The 16,958-nt window shown below is 34.1% G+C and overlaps 1 protein-coding gene across 1 annotated transcript in view; it reads left to right on the forward strand.

Moving 5' to 3' along the window:
* The window catches only part of eIF2gamma (eukaryotic translation initiation factor 2 subunit gamma), a 183,349-nt gene that overhangs the window by 699 nt on the left and 165,692 nt on the right, over nucleotides 1–16,958 (forward strand). Inside the window, exons 2-3 of the mRNA XM_090412319.1 lie at nucleotides 9,174–9,237; nucleotides 9,355–9,416. Of these exons, the coding sequence (XP_090268445.1) occupies nucleotides 9,174–9,237; nucleotides 9,355–9,416 (126 nt within the window). The remainder of the gene's footprint in view (nucleotides 1–9,173; nucleotides 9,238–9,354; nucleotides 9,417–16,958) is intronic.

Consider the following 16,958-nt stretch of genomic DNA (forward strand, 5'->3'; position numbering starts at 1 on the left):
TTTTTTTTTTTTATACCTAATCAAAATTGCTTTTAGTACCTATGAGGAATTATGCTGTATTTCAGAAAATAATCTATTGGATCATGAGGATCCATAGTGCATTTAACATTTACCACTGCTAGCGAATTTACAGTCCATTTTTCCTTGTCTCATAAAATTCATTATTACATTAATTCTCCTGGAGTGAAAACTCTGGAAGGGGGAGAAGAGAGAGAAGGGTTTACACATTATATAGAAAAATTCCTGGATTTATCACAGATAGTACTCTCTGCATACAACGTACTTTTCTTATTTAACTATGAACTCATTCACAACACATTCAGGCATTGCATCATGCTCACCCACTACTCTCCTTTTTTAAATTAGATAAATAAATTCATCATTTTATTCATCATTCCCTTACACAATTTCAAAGGATGGGCCTACTTAGCACTTTCTTTTGTTTCATCACCAGAAATTTGTCTCATATCTATCTGGTAAATTAGGGCATATTTTGCTCCTTTTTTTATCATTTTGTTACTTTGTTTTCAAGTGATTTTACTATGTTTCCTAAAGGGAACTGGTGTATTCAGCAGGCTGCCCAGTGGCCAGACTATGCTGAATACACCGGTTCTCGTCCGATCACCGAAGATAAGCAGCATTGAGCCTGGTCAGTACTTGAGAGGGTGTTACCAAAAAAATCTTGGTGGATATGCTATCCACTTGGTTGGCCGAGTGGATAGCATATCCAATAATAATAATAATAAAATATGAATAAACTTTGAATAAAATAAAAGGAAAGGATAATAGTAAAGATATTGATATAATACTCAGATCCGTTTTGACTGTGTTAAATAAAAATTGTATCTGCTAGAAAATGTGTTATGTTATACTTATAGGTTTTCTCAGTGTCCTAAACATTCTTCTTGTATTCTGGCTTATTTCCAAGACTATTTAGTTTGGATGAAATTAGATTAATGTAATATGAAGAAGAAGAAGAAGAATTGGCAGAGAGAATTGTGCTTTCACACAAAAAAAAGTCAAACTCAATTTCATCATTGTTCTTATAGAAATGGAATGGGATATTGATATCATCATCATGTACTCTCAGGGGGCATATAGGATATTATGATAGTACTACATGAAGAACTTAGACATCATTATTATTAACTTCTTATCAACAATTTTCTTCCAAATCAAACTGTTATCTGTGAAGACTCTAACATTATCAGATCTTATATTTCTGTCTTCTAAGGCACTTTTTACTGTATCAATCCACCTATATCTTGGTCTTCCTGAGGGTCATTTTCCTGCCAGCCTGGCAGAGAACACTTGTTTTGCTAATCTTTCTTCTCCCATTCTGTTTAAGTGACTATACCACCTGAGATTAGTTCTGCTCACACATTCCTGGATGCTAACAATGTCAAGTTAGCATTCAAGAATGTGTTAGCAGAAGTCCTAATCTTTCTCAGGACTCTCATATCTGTGGTCTCTAGTCGTTTGTCAAGTGTTTTATTTCTAACCCAGCTCTCAGATCCATAAGTTAAAATTGGTTTGAACAACACTGCCATATATATATATATATATATATAGGCGCAAACTTGACTTACTTGTCTGTTTGCTTACTTGGGAAATGGAGTAAAACCAGGTTTAAAATAGCTTGGTATCTTTAACATTTGTTATACCCAAGGTAAAATACTTTCTACATATATGTATGTTAAAGATACCAAGCAATTTTATAAGCTACGTTTTAATCCTTTTCCTTGATTTACTTGTCTGTAAGCAAACAGACAAGTAAATCAAGTTTGCTCTTGCACGTAGTGCAAGTCCGAGGCAACTCGTGGTAAAGGTGGAGTAAGATCCAATCACTTTCCTTAGTATTTTCCCCTAATGCAAAGCACATCCCCTTGTGGAGATATATGATGCTATGCATTAAAGGCAAGGGCCACTACCCAGACCGGTTTCGACCTTTATTGAGGTCTCGTCAGTGGGAGCCAGATCTTAAAATGCCAAGGTTGATTGCTTGGTATCTTTAACATAGTATATACCCAAGGTAAAAAACTTTCTCCATCTTACTCTCATCCTGAGATTTTTATTTAATAAAGTCAAAGCACCTTGTGGTAACTTGTTTAGGTAAAATTTATATGCTGTGCATTACTTCAACCTTGGCATTTTTAGGTCTGGCTCCTGCTGACGAGACCTCAGTAAAGGTCGAAACTTGTCTGGGTAGTGGTCCTTGCCTTTAATGCATAGCATCATACATGTCCGCAACTGGATGTGCTTTGCATTAGGGGAAAATACTAAGGAAAGTGATCACACTTACTCCACCTTTACCACGAGTTGCCACAGACTTGCACTACGTGCAAGCGCAAACAGACAAGTAAGTTTGCTTACTTGGGAAAAAAGGATTAAAACCTAGCATATAAAATTGCTTGGTATCTTTAACATAGTATATACCCAAGGTAAAAAACTTTCTACATCTTACTCTCATCATGAGATTTTTATTTAATAAGGTCAAAGCACCTTGTGGCAACTTGTTTAGGTAAAATTTATAAGCTATGCATTACTTCAACCTTGCCATTTTTAGGTCTGGCTCCCGCTGACAAGACCTCAATAAAGGTCGAAACCGGTCTGGATAGTGGCCCTTGCCTTTAATGCATAGCATCATACATCTCCGCAAAGGGATGTGCTTTGCATTAGGGGAAAACGCTAAGGAGAGTGATCGGAATTTACTCCACCTTTACCATGAGTTGCCTCAGACTTGCACTATGTGCAGGAGCAGACTTGACTTACTTGTCTGTTTGCTTACTTGGGAAAAAGGATTAAAACCTAGTTTATAAAATTGCTTGGTATATTTAACATAGTATATATCCAAGGTAAAAAACTTTCTACACGCACACACACACACACAGCTAATTTAGTGTTTGACTAATTTCTTTCTTATTCCATATAAATTTATTCAGTTGACTTTCTACTATACTGGCTTTGTTGATTCTGTATTTCCATATTTAATTTATCATCTTCACTAAAAATTGTGCCAAGTAGCTGAAATGTCTTACTTGTTCTAGGTTCTCCATTCATGATGCAGTTGATATTTTCAGTGTTTCTGCCTATTTTCATTGTCTTTGTCTTGTTATTGCTGATTTTCATACCAAATTTATTACAACAGTTATTCAATTTAGTCACGGAATCTTGCAGACTTGTACTGGATTTATTTAAAAGTATAACATCGTCTGCATAAAGTAAAGAGCTGAGATCTCCAATTTTGATATCATGTTTAAAACCACTTTCCTTCATAATGTGATCCATATAGATAATGAATAACAGAGGAGATAATGTACACCCTTGTCTGACACCAGATTTAACATTAAATCATCTTCCTGTACTTCCTTCAATTCTAACTGCTGACTTACAACTCAAATATAGACTTAAGTATTGCCCATTGACACCATATAGCTGTAACATTTTGAATAGCTTTTCACACTCAGTAGGGAAATACCTCTGTAATTCTCACATTCAATTTTATTCCCCATTTTGTATAATGGTACTATGATAGCTCTATTCCAGTCATCTGGAATTCTTTCCTCTGTTCAGGCCTTCTGAACTATGTAGGGCAGCCACTGCAAATCTTTAATATCTCCATACTTGAGCATTTCTGGTCAAATATCATCTACTCCCTGCCTTTCCCCATTTCAGGATTTTGATGGCTTTTCTACTTCAAGTATGGATATTGGGAAAGAAAATAATGTTTAAAGCAGATACTTATGTTACTTAATTGCTCTGACGTAAAAGATTTTCTATGAGGACGTGGTATAAAAACAGGAAAAATCAAGCAGCAAGTGAATAGAAATTTTGGTTGCATATGAAAACTATAAAATTATGATCTTGTGAATGAGAAGCATCTAAAGTATGCATTATTTATTTATTTTCATTAAATAACTATTAGATACTCAAGTAGATGACTGATAGTAAGTTTAACATTAAATTTTATTTAAAACTGTTAAAATTACAAAGTATAAAGTAAACAGAATTATTTTCATATAGTTTTCCATAAGCCAACCTAGCATGGAACCATCTGCATTATGGCCAAGTGTTCAGGAAGTTTCTCAATGCTCGTGAAATAGCGCTTTGTGCAGTTATCTTTGTACAGCCAATATGTTTTAATGCTATTACTCTTTCTCTAGTCATCATTTCAGTACCAGGAACTTGGTTACCTTTGACAACTAAAGGTGGAGTCTGGCTGTACCAATTTCCAAGTTAGCACTAAAGAATTCTGTTTATAAAAGCATTAGAGTATATGTTACACAATTATATTATCTTCAGTAACTTAAGAAGAGGAAATTAGAAAATAAGTCAAAGGCCCAGAAGTAAGTATTTCACTGAATTTGTATGGGTTTTGACACCCATCAGTTGAGTTAAATCAACACTTTTGGTCTTACTTTTTCAGCCTATATCAGTCGTTCTAGTTTTACCTCTTTTTAAGTAAGTGAAGGTTGGCATGAATTCACTTTGTGATGTTTTTGAAGAATCTGAAAATGTACATTACAGTTTTTTCCTTTTCCAAGAAAGCAAATGCATCTTTATTTATTCATATGAATGATTACTGTAAAAGAGATGGGTGTGCATTACGCTTTGTAGCCATGAAAAAAAAAAAACACATAAACATCAACATTTACTTGACACAGATGAGAAGATATCTTCAGGCAGACAATTCTATTCTTCTGTGACTTTTATAGAACTGTGGAAAGCAATCAGTTTCTTATTTTGCTTCATTTTGAGGAGTTTTTCTTTCAGTGTTTCATCTTATTCTATTAATAATATTAGTTATCTACTGGAGTTTTTAAAAGCTTTTTAATCTTAAAAAAGAACAAAATAAAGCATTCTAAGTGAAGCGCTTTAAATCTACACATCAGCCAATTTTTTTCCCTAATACAATTTCAAAAAACTTTTTAGTGCTTAATGTTCAAAATTTTTGATAGTTCCATTTTCTGAAAGATTCATCCCATTAGTGTCATCAGATATATTTGGTCACTGTGATATACACATACTGTAAATTTCTTTCATGTTGAAAACGGTTCTGAAACCTCAGTTATTGCATCCTGACTGCGTTATTATTATTACATGACATCTCCAAGGATTCATTTCTGGGATGGCCCACAACCCTCCATCTACACACAATGCTGTATATTCATATTTTTTTATCTGCAAGTTACATATGTTTTCTGACCATTTTGCATGAATGGTGCTTGAAAAACCCTTCTGCTTCCATGAGATTGGCTAAACTCACCTTTAGATGAAATGATGAATCTTTCATTTCTCGTCATGATGAAATGAATCTTTCATTTCATCATGACGAGAATTGAACTCAGGTTTTTTCCAGTTGAAGGGCACGAATGTCCCATCATTCTACAGGTTGCATTATGGGGGACTCATGGCAAGAAAAAAAAATGAAGATTGGTGTAATCCTTACAAGAAGTGAGCTGGCAATGTGGGACTTAGCTGACTATATATTGTAGCAACTGAACCTTCATATTCATTATGATAATTTTACCTTTAATGTCTTTGTTACATTTTACAGACTTCTGTACTTATCTACAGTTGTCTTTTGTTACCTGGCACCAAGGCTTCCTGTCCACCCACATGTAATCATCCAAATTCCTTTCTCTCGTGGCTTATTATTCTTCCTCTCCAAATTACTTGAGGTTTCCCACATTTTCTTCTACCTGAAGAAGACTAATTAGATAATTTTTCTTGCCATCCATCATCATTCTGACGTGGCTGTACTACTGTAAAGTCTTTCCATCTCCAGTCTTTTTGCTATGAATCTAGCTGGTGCATCCATTCTCTGATGATTTCATTCCAAATTCACTGGATCCCAGCTATATATCAACTTCTCCTTAGGTTGTCCTTTTCTACTTCACATAGCCTTTGTTCCTGTCATTGTATTAATGACATTCTTCACCTCTTCTCTAAGATCTATCAACCAGGTGCATGCAACATTGGACATGGGTTGCCACTACATTGGATGGAGAGAGAGAGAGATATGCATGACGGTTCGAGATCTCATTGCATAACAGAGAAAAATTTGGCAGTAGGGAAAGATGGGATATCAGTATGTATGCTATACATTGCTGCCAATTGGGGAAAGTGATCACATGGTCTTGATTTGGGAGGTACTCTCATAATAGTCTTTTGGACTCCACCATACACCATTTATCATGCTCATTTCTCCTCTTTTGTTTGATTATGCAATAATCCATGCCTTTTTCACAAGTTTCAAAGTTGTCCCTAAATATTTGTGCTTAACTGATTTCATTTTTTGCTCCTCTATGTCCATGTCATACACATCTGGCAGTAGATATTCTGTTTTTTGAAGATGTATCTTAAGGCCTCCCAAATCATATGCCTGTGTTAACTTTTTAGTCATATGCTCTGCATTGTCCCTCTCTCTCTCTCTCTCTTGGACATTATTACCTGATCATAGCCAGAAAGTAAAGAATGTATCACTGCTTCCCTCCTTCCAACCAACACATTCATCCCTCAGCAGGATGTATTCCAGTATCTAAGCATATTCTGTAAATAAATTTTAAAAAGAGTTGGAGATATTTCACATCACTGTCTTAGCAACTCTGTTGTTCTGAATTCTTCCAAAATGTTTCACCCAGCTTTAATTACTTTTGCATGGGCTGTATCATAGATCTTCTTTATCATCTGGGTAAGTGATTCCAAGTTTCCTGTCTGCCACATTTGGGTAAATAAGCACTGAATCATAAGCCTTTTCTAGGTCTATAAAAACAAGATGGGGGGAGGGTTCTCACTCATCTTCTCTGATATCTGGTGAATTATGTTATCTGTACAGGACTTTTCCTCCATAAATCCAGCAGGCTGTTCTGAAACGTTTGAATGAATCAGGGTTTCAGTAGATACCTGTTGCTCTACTCTAGAGCCTGCTAATTGATGCTATTATGCTTATTTCTCTGTAATTGTTTAAATCCTGTTTTATTTATTTTTCTGTGAATGAAGAAAATGGAAGATAAATTCCAGTCATTAGGTATATCTTCTTCTAAACTTGATTAATTAATGTTGTTAGAATTCTGAATGTGTCCTCCCACTGTTTTTTTTTTATTTTTTATTATTATTATTATAATACCATTGGTATTCCTTTTTTCCTGGTCCTGGTGCCTTAGTATTTTGAGATATGTAACTGCATTTATCGCCACCACTTCTTCCAAAATTGGCTTCATTCTTATGTTATGCTGCTTTGAATTTGTAAGCGGCATTTCAGATTATTCTTTAAAGTGCTATGTTTTTTAGTAAGCGTTTTTCTAAAAGTACTTCTTCCAGTCCTGCAATGTCATCATATTCCATGTAGATTTACAGATATTTGGAACATGAATTCTTCAGTTTGTTTCCCCACATCTGTTTCACTTTTCCATATCTTATTGCAATCTTAATTCCTTAGCATAATTTTCACCAGACATTTTCTTTAACAGCACCTTTCAACATGTTTTGCTTCCCATTTGAGGAACTTATGTCTGTTTCCATATCTGTTTTTCTTTTGGAACGTTTAATATACTTTTTTAATATATATCCTGATATTTTTAATATATATATTTTTATATATTAATATATTTTTATTATTATTAATTTTATTAATATTAGTAATTATTATTAATTAATTATTATTAATAGATTATTAATATTTTTTAATAATGATTTTTAATATATCCTGATATACTTTTTTTTTTCTCTTATTATAGCAATCACTACTTCATCTTCATCTGACTATTCAGATTTAGATAAACATTAAAGAATGTAACTATATGTAACTCTTGTTATATGCAGGGATTCTATTCTTGCGAATCGCAACATATATTATTGAAAACATGTAAAATGGGATGCTTATAACATGGGGAAAATAGAGGTTGTACTCCCAAATGAGTGAGATTTCAAGATTAATTTAATCAAAATGCATTCTTTTTCATACATATTAAGACATGAGTAGTAAATAAAATATTCAGTATATATAAAACAAATAACAAAGTAGTTCTTTATTTTCAAGATTAATACATGTAACCACATCTTAATCATATTTTCTTTAGCTGGCATGCTGAAATTGAAGGCTCATAGGAAGTTGAAGTCTACTTTTTCAAGGATCTCTAAATGTAAATCTGACTTGCAGTTTTCAACTTCTGATCATAGACATTTATCCTGGTAGGATTTAAGGACAGGTTTGCTTTCCCTTTTCACTTTAAAACTGCTCATGTGGTTAGTCATGCTTTTCAAAGAGAGTCATGTCACTGGCTATCAGTTTAAAAGCTTGAGAGAAAATTTTCACTCACAGGAGGGACTCGGATTCCTTACCGGTGTACTTTTCCATAACCAGGAAATCTATTACTCAAGATGCAGAAGTTATTTACAAATGAAAACAATACCACATAGACCAATAAGGTGATGAAGCACATGTGCAGAAGTTTCTGCAATCTTTGACAGGAAACAGTGACAGTTCTTATGTACTGAAATGAAACCACATATATGCAAAAATGTGGATAACATAAGTGCGTTTATGAGAGTTATCTGTATTTGATTCTACATGAATGCCTTACTGCATTATAATACTATTAGAGCAGTAGCATCATGCTGAATAGAAAAGAAAAAAAAAGTATTATTTTTATGAGAATCCCATCCACAAAAGATTGTAAACCTATAAAAAAAAACAAAAAAAACTTCTATAAGCTAAAAGTGAAAGCAACTGAGTTTCTGCTGAAATATTCTATAATATAAATATTAGATATTAAAGAAAATTCTCACTAATCTAGAAAAATTTTTAAAAATTTAGTAAAAAAGAAAATTTTTACTAATCTAGCTGAGCCATATATGCTCAGTAGATGTTATAAGACTTGTACCAATTGTATGATGTATTTAACTTTTTACAAAGAATTAATTAATTTAAGCACATTTTATTATGAATTTCATTTTTGTGTAGATAATGAATTGTCAACAAATTTTATTTGCTTTTTTTACAGTATATATTTACTAATTTCTCACTTTATTACATTCTGTACTGTTGTAACCTTTGCTCTGCTGCAGTATAACCTTTGCTGTCCTTGTGGCAATAAACCAATCAATGAGTTAATTGCTATAAGAATGATTATGCAATTAATATAAATTAATAACATTGTTTTATGTTATAGAACGTTAGTGAACTCACACCACTTACCCCTGAAGTCATCAGTAGACAGGCAACAATTAATATTGGTAAGTATTTTATTAATCATTGTGTTATATGAATGTACTTAATTTCATTGGTTATCCTAAAATATTTGTATTTTATATGCTTAAAACTGATAGAATACTTACGAAACTCATCTTTAGGAACCATTGGACATGTGGCTCATGGAAAATCCACAGTTGTTAAAGCCATTTCAGGTGTACAGGTATGTGAGCATAAATTATTACATAAATTATAAAATTATTGTACCATAATGCATGTGATGTCCAACTTTCTTGAATGGTGATTGTGAAGCTTGGGAAGTTCATAACCAAAAAAATGGCTTTTTATGTGCGTACACACACACACACACACACAGAGAGAGAGAGAGAGAGAGAAAGAAAGAAAGCTTGGAAAGAAGTCAATGGACACATAGTGTAAGGAACAAATAGCCATTATGCCCACCTTAATAAGATATAGGACCTCTTTTCAGTGTGATGACTGTAGCAATGTTATGGGACATACTTTCCAGAGGCCTACGATATTGATCAGTGGGAATTTTGGACTATTCTTTCTGTAGACATGTAATGAGGTTCTGGACTGTTATGAGACAGATGTCCCTTGACCTCACTCAATGCTCCAGTTCATCCCACAGATGTTCAGTAAAGTTGAGATCAGGGCTCTATGGAGGCCAGTCGAGTATGGTAACATTCATGTCCACAAACCATTCAGTTACAGCAGCAACCTTGTGACATGGTGCATTGTCTTGTTGAAAGCGACAACGGTCAGTTTCATAGAAATGCTACAAAGTAGGAAGCATTGCAGAATCTGAACATCAGAATGTTCAGATACCTCTTGGATTTCATGGTTATTGTCATGGTACCATAATACCATGGCATCAGCATTATTGTAAATAAAAGTAAGAACAAGTGTAAAATAACTTGCCGGTGTGTAGGTGGCAGAAGAGATTGTTCAACTAATCCAAGAGGTATCTGAACATCAGAATGTTCAGATACCTCTTGGATTTCATGGTTATTGTCATGGTACCATAATACCATGGCATCAGCATTATTGTAAATAAAAGTAAGAACAAGTGTAAAATAACTTTCTGGTGTGTAGGTGGCAGAAGAGATTGTTCAACTAACGAGTGCCCATTTTGCTACAAGCTATCAAGCTGGTGTATATAATATTCAGCTCGGTGCTACTTCTACATTGGATGAAGAAATTCAGGTATGTGAGGAGGAAATACTAGAGTTGTTGCATAAACTGAATATAAAGCTAGGTCTGCAAGCCCAGAGTGGCTATATTGGTGAAACCAGATGTAGTCTTTGTGTTCCGAAATCCTGACATTTGCTGTCCTGCCTGTTTGGCCAAAGTAGGACAGTTTACAGCTGCAAGGGACCTGGTATACCCCAGGTAGGTCTAGGGGAAGTAGTTGGTCTTTGGTGGAGCGGATAAGGGATGCTAATTTCTTATATGGTTTGTAACAAGAAGTCAGGTCATATTTTTTGAAGATTTTGGTTAACTTTTCAGAGGTGCCCAGGATATAGGTTATGAAGGAGAGGAGGGGGGGGGTTGTGGTTAACAGGTTTTAATAATTTTTTGGGGTTGTAGCCATTTGCTAAGAAAGTGTTAAGGATGTGGTTAATTCAGTGTTTAGGGCATTATCATCTGAACAGATTAATTTTGCCCTGTTATATAGTGTTTTTATAACCCCATATTGTGTGTGTGGGGAATTGCTGGTGAATGTATCTACCTGTATGGGTGGGTTTTCTGTAAACAGAGAAAGCCAAGGATCCATCAGCTGGTGAGTGATTAGAATGTCTAGGAAAGGGAGACTGTTGCTTTCCTCTTTTTCCAAGGTGAACTGGATTCTGGGGTGTTGGTTGTTTAAGTGTGTTGAGTCGTGGAGTATATCTGAGCTATGTAGCCAAATAGCGAACACATCATCAAAGTAGCGAAGCCAAACAGTGGGTTTTTGTGGTGCTGAGTTTAAGGCTTTCTGTTCAAAAGTCTCCATAAAGAAGTTGGTCAAGGGTGGGAAGAGTAGTGAACCTATGGCTGTCCATTTTATCTGTTTGTAGAATTTTTCTTGCCAAACGAAATAGCCTGAGTTCATTGTGAACTGAAATAGGGCTGAAATCATCATCATTTATTTATAATTTTATAATTATAAATAGGGAAACCAATCAAAACAAATAAGTAGTCTGTGTACACTAAGATAGGACTTGGAGATTGTTATAACATGAAGGAAAACCAGTCTTCTCTGTCATATGCCAATTGACTGATCTCTGATGCAGTGAGTTGGGGGAAAACGGGAAGAATATTGCTGATGTATTTTCAATATGGAGTTCGGGGTCTGTCTCTTTTTCTTTTTTCATCTGTAGGGGCGTAGAGTACCAGAGCATCAAAGGGTACAGAGGGTGGATGTCTAAGTTGGTGGCTGAGCCATTTTATTTGGTTTATTTGAACAACATTGACTAGAGGATCTTACTGGGTTTCATCTAATATAGTAGAGTTGGGAATGTGGTCTTCCTAGGAGTAATCCAGGATATTTCTTAGACAAGTAGTTCCAAAGCTATTTATAATATTGGTCGCTGCTTTTGTTGAGGTGCTCCAGGTCTGGGAGCCTTACAGAAAAATAGACTGGCTGATGCATTTGTAAAGACGAATCTTCGTCTCCTTTGAGATGAGGCTCAACTTCCATACTTTATTAAGACTTCTGTGGAACTGCAGTGCTTTCTGTTTTCTTGTTTTAATGTCTGTTAAGGAATCTGAGATGTGTGATCCAAGGTATACAAGTCCTCTAGTTCTTCAAGGTGATCATTTTGATTTATATAGATGTGCCCATCTATCTGATGTTTTAATATCTTTGTTTTTTGGGAGTTTATTTCCATCATCATCATGCGTCTCAAGGATTTAGGCCTAGCGTGGCATGTTCTGGCCTTAGAAGTCATCGCTTAAGAGGACATCCTGGTTTTCTTTTTCCTAATGGCTTGTACTTTAAGGCTTGTTTTGGTAATCTTTCTGTTTTCATTCTTTGAATGTGTTCCATCCATTTATGTTTATATTTTTTAATTTTTTCTATTACTGATTCTTGGTTTAATTCTTTCATAATTTCTTCGTTTCTTTTATGATCAAATAGAGTGTACTTTGCAGTTTTTCTCATAAACTTCATTTCTGCTGTTATTAATCTTTGTTTTTGTTTTATTGTCCAGATTTCACTTCCATACAATAAGACTGGTAGGGCTAATGTATTGTATATTTTTAGTCTGGTTTGTTTTTGAACTAGGTTTGGTTTAAATATGGAGTTAATTACACCTGTTATGTTTAAATATTTTGCAATTTTTACATTCATATCTTTTTTCATGTTCATATGTGATCATACATCCTAGGTAGTTAAATGAATTCACTTGTTCTAAGATCTTGTTATCTATTACTATCTTAGTTCTTGCTGGATCTTGTCCATTAAAGGCCAGCCATAGTGTTTAATTTTTCTGTTGATATTATCATATCATAATCTTTGGCTATCTCATTTAGATCTAAAATAGCTTTCTTTAAATTATCTTCAGAATTTGTAATTATTATTTGGTCGTCGGCAAAAAGGAGAGTGTTTAAGTTCACTGCAGGAGAAAGTTTAATACCTTGATGGAAATTTTTATTCCATTTTATTATTTAATTCAGGTAAATATTGAAAAGAGTTGCTGAGAGGGGGACATCCCTGTCGGATCCCTTGGTTTATCTCTCTCGTATATGATAGCTCATGATTTAATCTTATTTGTATTTGATTATTTTCATATATACTTATGATAGCTTTTAGGATATTATTTCATATTTGTCTTTCTTTTAATATGTTAAATAAAACGCTTCTTTTAACTTTGTTAAATGCAATATATGTTTCTAAATTGTATTCTCTTCTTTTCGCTATTATTAATTTTAGGCAAAAGGCTGGGTCTATACATGATCGTCCTTTTCTAAACCCATTCTGTACTCCTAAAATAAAATTTTCGGAATATTTCATTAGTTTGCTATTTAAAATTCTGCTATATATTTTGCAACAGGAATTTAGTATGCTTATACCTCTATAGTTTTTAGGGTCATCTCTATTACCTTTTTTAAAGATAGGAATCACAATTGCTTTTTTTCCATTCTATTGGTTGGGGGTTACCAGTTGTATAAATTTTATTTAAAAATAATAGGAGTCTTTCTTTGAATCTTGTTCTTGCATATTTATACAGTTCTGAACCTAGCTTATCTTCTCCAGGTGATTTTCCGTTTCTTGTTTCTTTCAGGCTGATTTCTAATTCTTCTTCAGTTATTTCTTTTCATTTTCATTAAATGTTTGCCAGTTGTCTTTTTTAAAATATTTGTCTGTCCACAATTCTGTGTAGCAATTTAGAAATTCTTCTAATTTCAATTCGGTGTTTAATTTTGTGTTCTTTAGTATCTGCATGGGTCTTATTTTATATAAATCATGTTCTAAATTAGAAATGAATTTGTTCCATGATTCTCTGTCTTTTTCCGACACTTCTCTTTTAGCTATGGCTCTTATTCTTTTATATTCTATTTCATCTTCTAATCTTTTATTGCTTAAACATTTATGATAGGCTTCTTTTTTCATTTTGATTATTTCTTTGGTTGTATCATCCTATATCTTCAGTTTTTTCCTTTTATTGAATTTTTTGTCTTTCCTATGCTTTCATTTGCTGCTGGATTTAGTATCATTTTTATATTAAGCCATTCTATTTCTATTTCTTCATTTTGTTTTATTTTATCTAGATATTGGTTAATTCTTTGTTCATATAGCCATTGTATATTTGTGTCATTTAATAGTCTAGTTTTATAAACAAATGTTTTAAATTTTCTTTCTGTTCTTCTTACTTGTAGCCATTTAGGTGGTAATCTTAATTTTATTTTAACGAGGAAGTAGTCGCTGCTTATTTCATATCCTCTGTGAACTCTAACATCTAACGAAAACTTTGATGTCTTTTCATTTAAGATAAAATAACTATTGATTTCCATCCTCTTGCTGCCCAAGTATATTTATGTATGTCTTTATGTTTATAGAAAGAATTCATTATTTTTAGGTTATTAGAAACTACACAGTCAATCAATTTAGAGTATGTTCTCCATATATTCCTATGTTATTATTAATTTTCATGTTTCCAATTCTTGCATTTAAGTCTCCTGCTAAAATTACATAATCATTTTTATTTCTTTTATTATATATATTTTGTAGCTGATTATAAAATTCAGTATTATACTTTTCTCTTCCTTCTTCTGGTGCATATAAACCAATTATTGTTAAATAACCTCTATCGATTCTATTCTAGCTTCTATTATTCTTTCATTCCATAATTTATAATGTTTTAACTGTTCTGAAAGGGAGTTATGAATCCAAATCATGACCCCTGCTTGTGCTCTTTGGTCTCTGTCAACTCCACTGTATATCACATTAAAATTTTTGGTTCTCATGGTTCCTTTTAATTTCTTTTTTGTTTCAGTGATTACTGCTATTTTAAAATTTCCTTCATTTAATATTTGGTCTAATTCTATTTCTTTATATGCTATTCCTCTTACATTCCAGTTTGCTATATGCATTATATTTTGTCGTTTCCATTTTCGTTTTACCTTTTCCATTCCAGGGTCGTTTTCCATAGATTCATTCTGATTATCTTTTTCTGTCAGCTTAAAAGTAATTTTGTTCTCTATGTCAAGTGACTAGCCTGACGATGGAATAGTTCAGTGGTAGGACTGCTACCTGAACTAGCCTTCTTCCAAATTTAAACCCATAGGAGGAATAGGGTATATTGAAGGGGAAAGAGTAGATTATAGGAGAATATAGTACAATTATAGTAAAGGTTTATAGAGGGGACATAGTTGTAAGGCCAGAAATGGAAAGACTCCATGGCCCTCGAGTACTCTAATAGCATAAGGGTCATAAAATAAGAAGAGTTGGCTTTATAGGAAAGATTAAAGTGAGTGGATCTTCCTCAAAATAGAAGAGAGGATAGATCCAGCTAGAGGTCCATGGGAGTGCCACTTCCCTTACAATCAAGATGATTGGGAGTCTTGTATAGATAGTCCAGATATTTCTTTAGTCCAGATATTTCTGTGGTTCTCTTAAGGCTGTTGAAGTGGTTATGGGCATCTGTAATGTTGGAGTCAATGAGGACTATATAATCTACAAAGCTCGGGTCTTCAAGGTGCATCTATATATATGGGTCTTTGATAAAGATTCCAGATTTAACTTGCATTAATTTAAAAATATAGTCAATCATTATGATGAAGAGATATGGGGCCAGAGTATGTTCCTGTAGGACTCCTGTAGTGATGGGAAAACTGGCTGTTTTGTCTCTGTTAATTAGTACCGTGGCTTGATATCCCTGCTAGGGTGCCTTGATTGCCCTCATAAGTTTAGGTGGAATGCCATAAAGTTTGAGCGTTTCCCATAGTTGTTCCCTGTCAAAAGAATCAAATGCTTTAGTGAAGATGCTAAAGTTCAAAAACAATGGTAGATTCTTGTCCTTTGAACCACAGGGGGCTGAGATATCGGGCATCTTGCATTAATTTAAAAATAGGGGATGTAGATAGGAACTTTGGCTTGGATTAGCTCTAAGGTTTCCTTGAGTGGGACATTTGTGAATAGGGAGGAGACTTCAAAATTGACTATTATGTCAGTATGTTGGAGTGAGAGGTTTTCTCTACTGGTTGAAGTGGTTTTTTTATGTGTGATTGTGTCTTGCCGGTATATAGTGTCTGAGTGCCCTGGCTAAATGTTTGACTAATTTGTATGTTGGGGAATCAGTGCCATCCATTATGGGACGTAATGGCACATTTTGTTTATGTATTTTTGGAAGTCCATATATTTGGGGGGGGGGATCTAGAGTTAAAAGGTTTTAGTTTGTAACTTCCACAGGCCAAGAAGTGACCGTCTTAAGGAGCCTTTGGAGTGTTCTAATTTCGGAGGTTGTGGGATTATATTCAGTATGGAGGTAGGTAACCCAATCTAACAATAAAGCATTAAGCTTACCTGTATAGTCGGTTTGGTTGAGAACCACAGTGGCATTTCCATTATCTGCTTTGGTGATTACTGTTTCTTTGTTTTTCTTCATTTCTTGTAGAGCTTTATATTCTCCTTTGGATAGGTTGGTTTTTGGTGGTCTTGCTTTGGTGAGAACACCGGCTACATCCAGTCTGATATTGTTGGTGATATGGTTTGGAAGGTTGGAGATACCATATTTTATCTGAATCATTATTTCTTTGGCTGTATTTTCTTAGGAGTTATGGCGAAATTGTGGCTACGTGCCAGTGCATTGAGCGCCTCAGGCTTCAAAGTAATGGAAGAAAGGTTTGTTACAGTGTTGAGTGGTTGTTGAGGTTCAGAGGTAGAGTTCTTTTTCAAGTTTTCAAATTTTTTGATGTGCCGACTTCATATCTTTTCAAATTCTTTTACTTCCGAAGCACACGAGACGTCATAGAGAATTGTCTAAAGGTCGTGGTTCAGTGTGTTGGAAAGCTACTCCTCTAGGAAACCTTATAGCTTTCTTTTAGTTAATATTCAAATGTTGTAAATTCCTTAAATAATTTAATAGTCGTGTTACAAACGTATAAGTCTATCTACAAGAATTATGATCATCCACAGAGATTCTATCCACTCAAGGCCCGCCAATACAGCAAACTAAAGCTGAAGATATTGAGACAACTAAATTGTTTGACCTTTTTAAAATGCTGCCGGGATAATGAGGTAATCCCAAATTGTGTAAAA

The sequence above is a fragment of the Typopeltis vanoorti genome, chromosome 22, assembly GCF_054136105.1.
Source record: "Typopeltis vanoorti isolate ZY-2024b chromosome 22, IOZ_Tvanoo_1.0, whole genome shotgun sequence".
Classification (NCBI taxonomy): domain Eukaryota; kingdom Metazoa; phylum Arthropoda; class Arachnida; order Uropygi; family Thelyphonidae; genus Typopeltis; species Typopeltis vanoorti.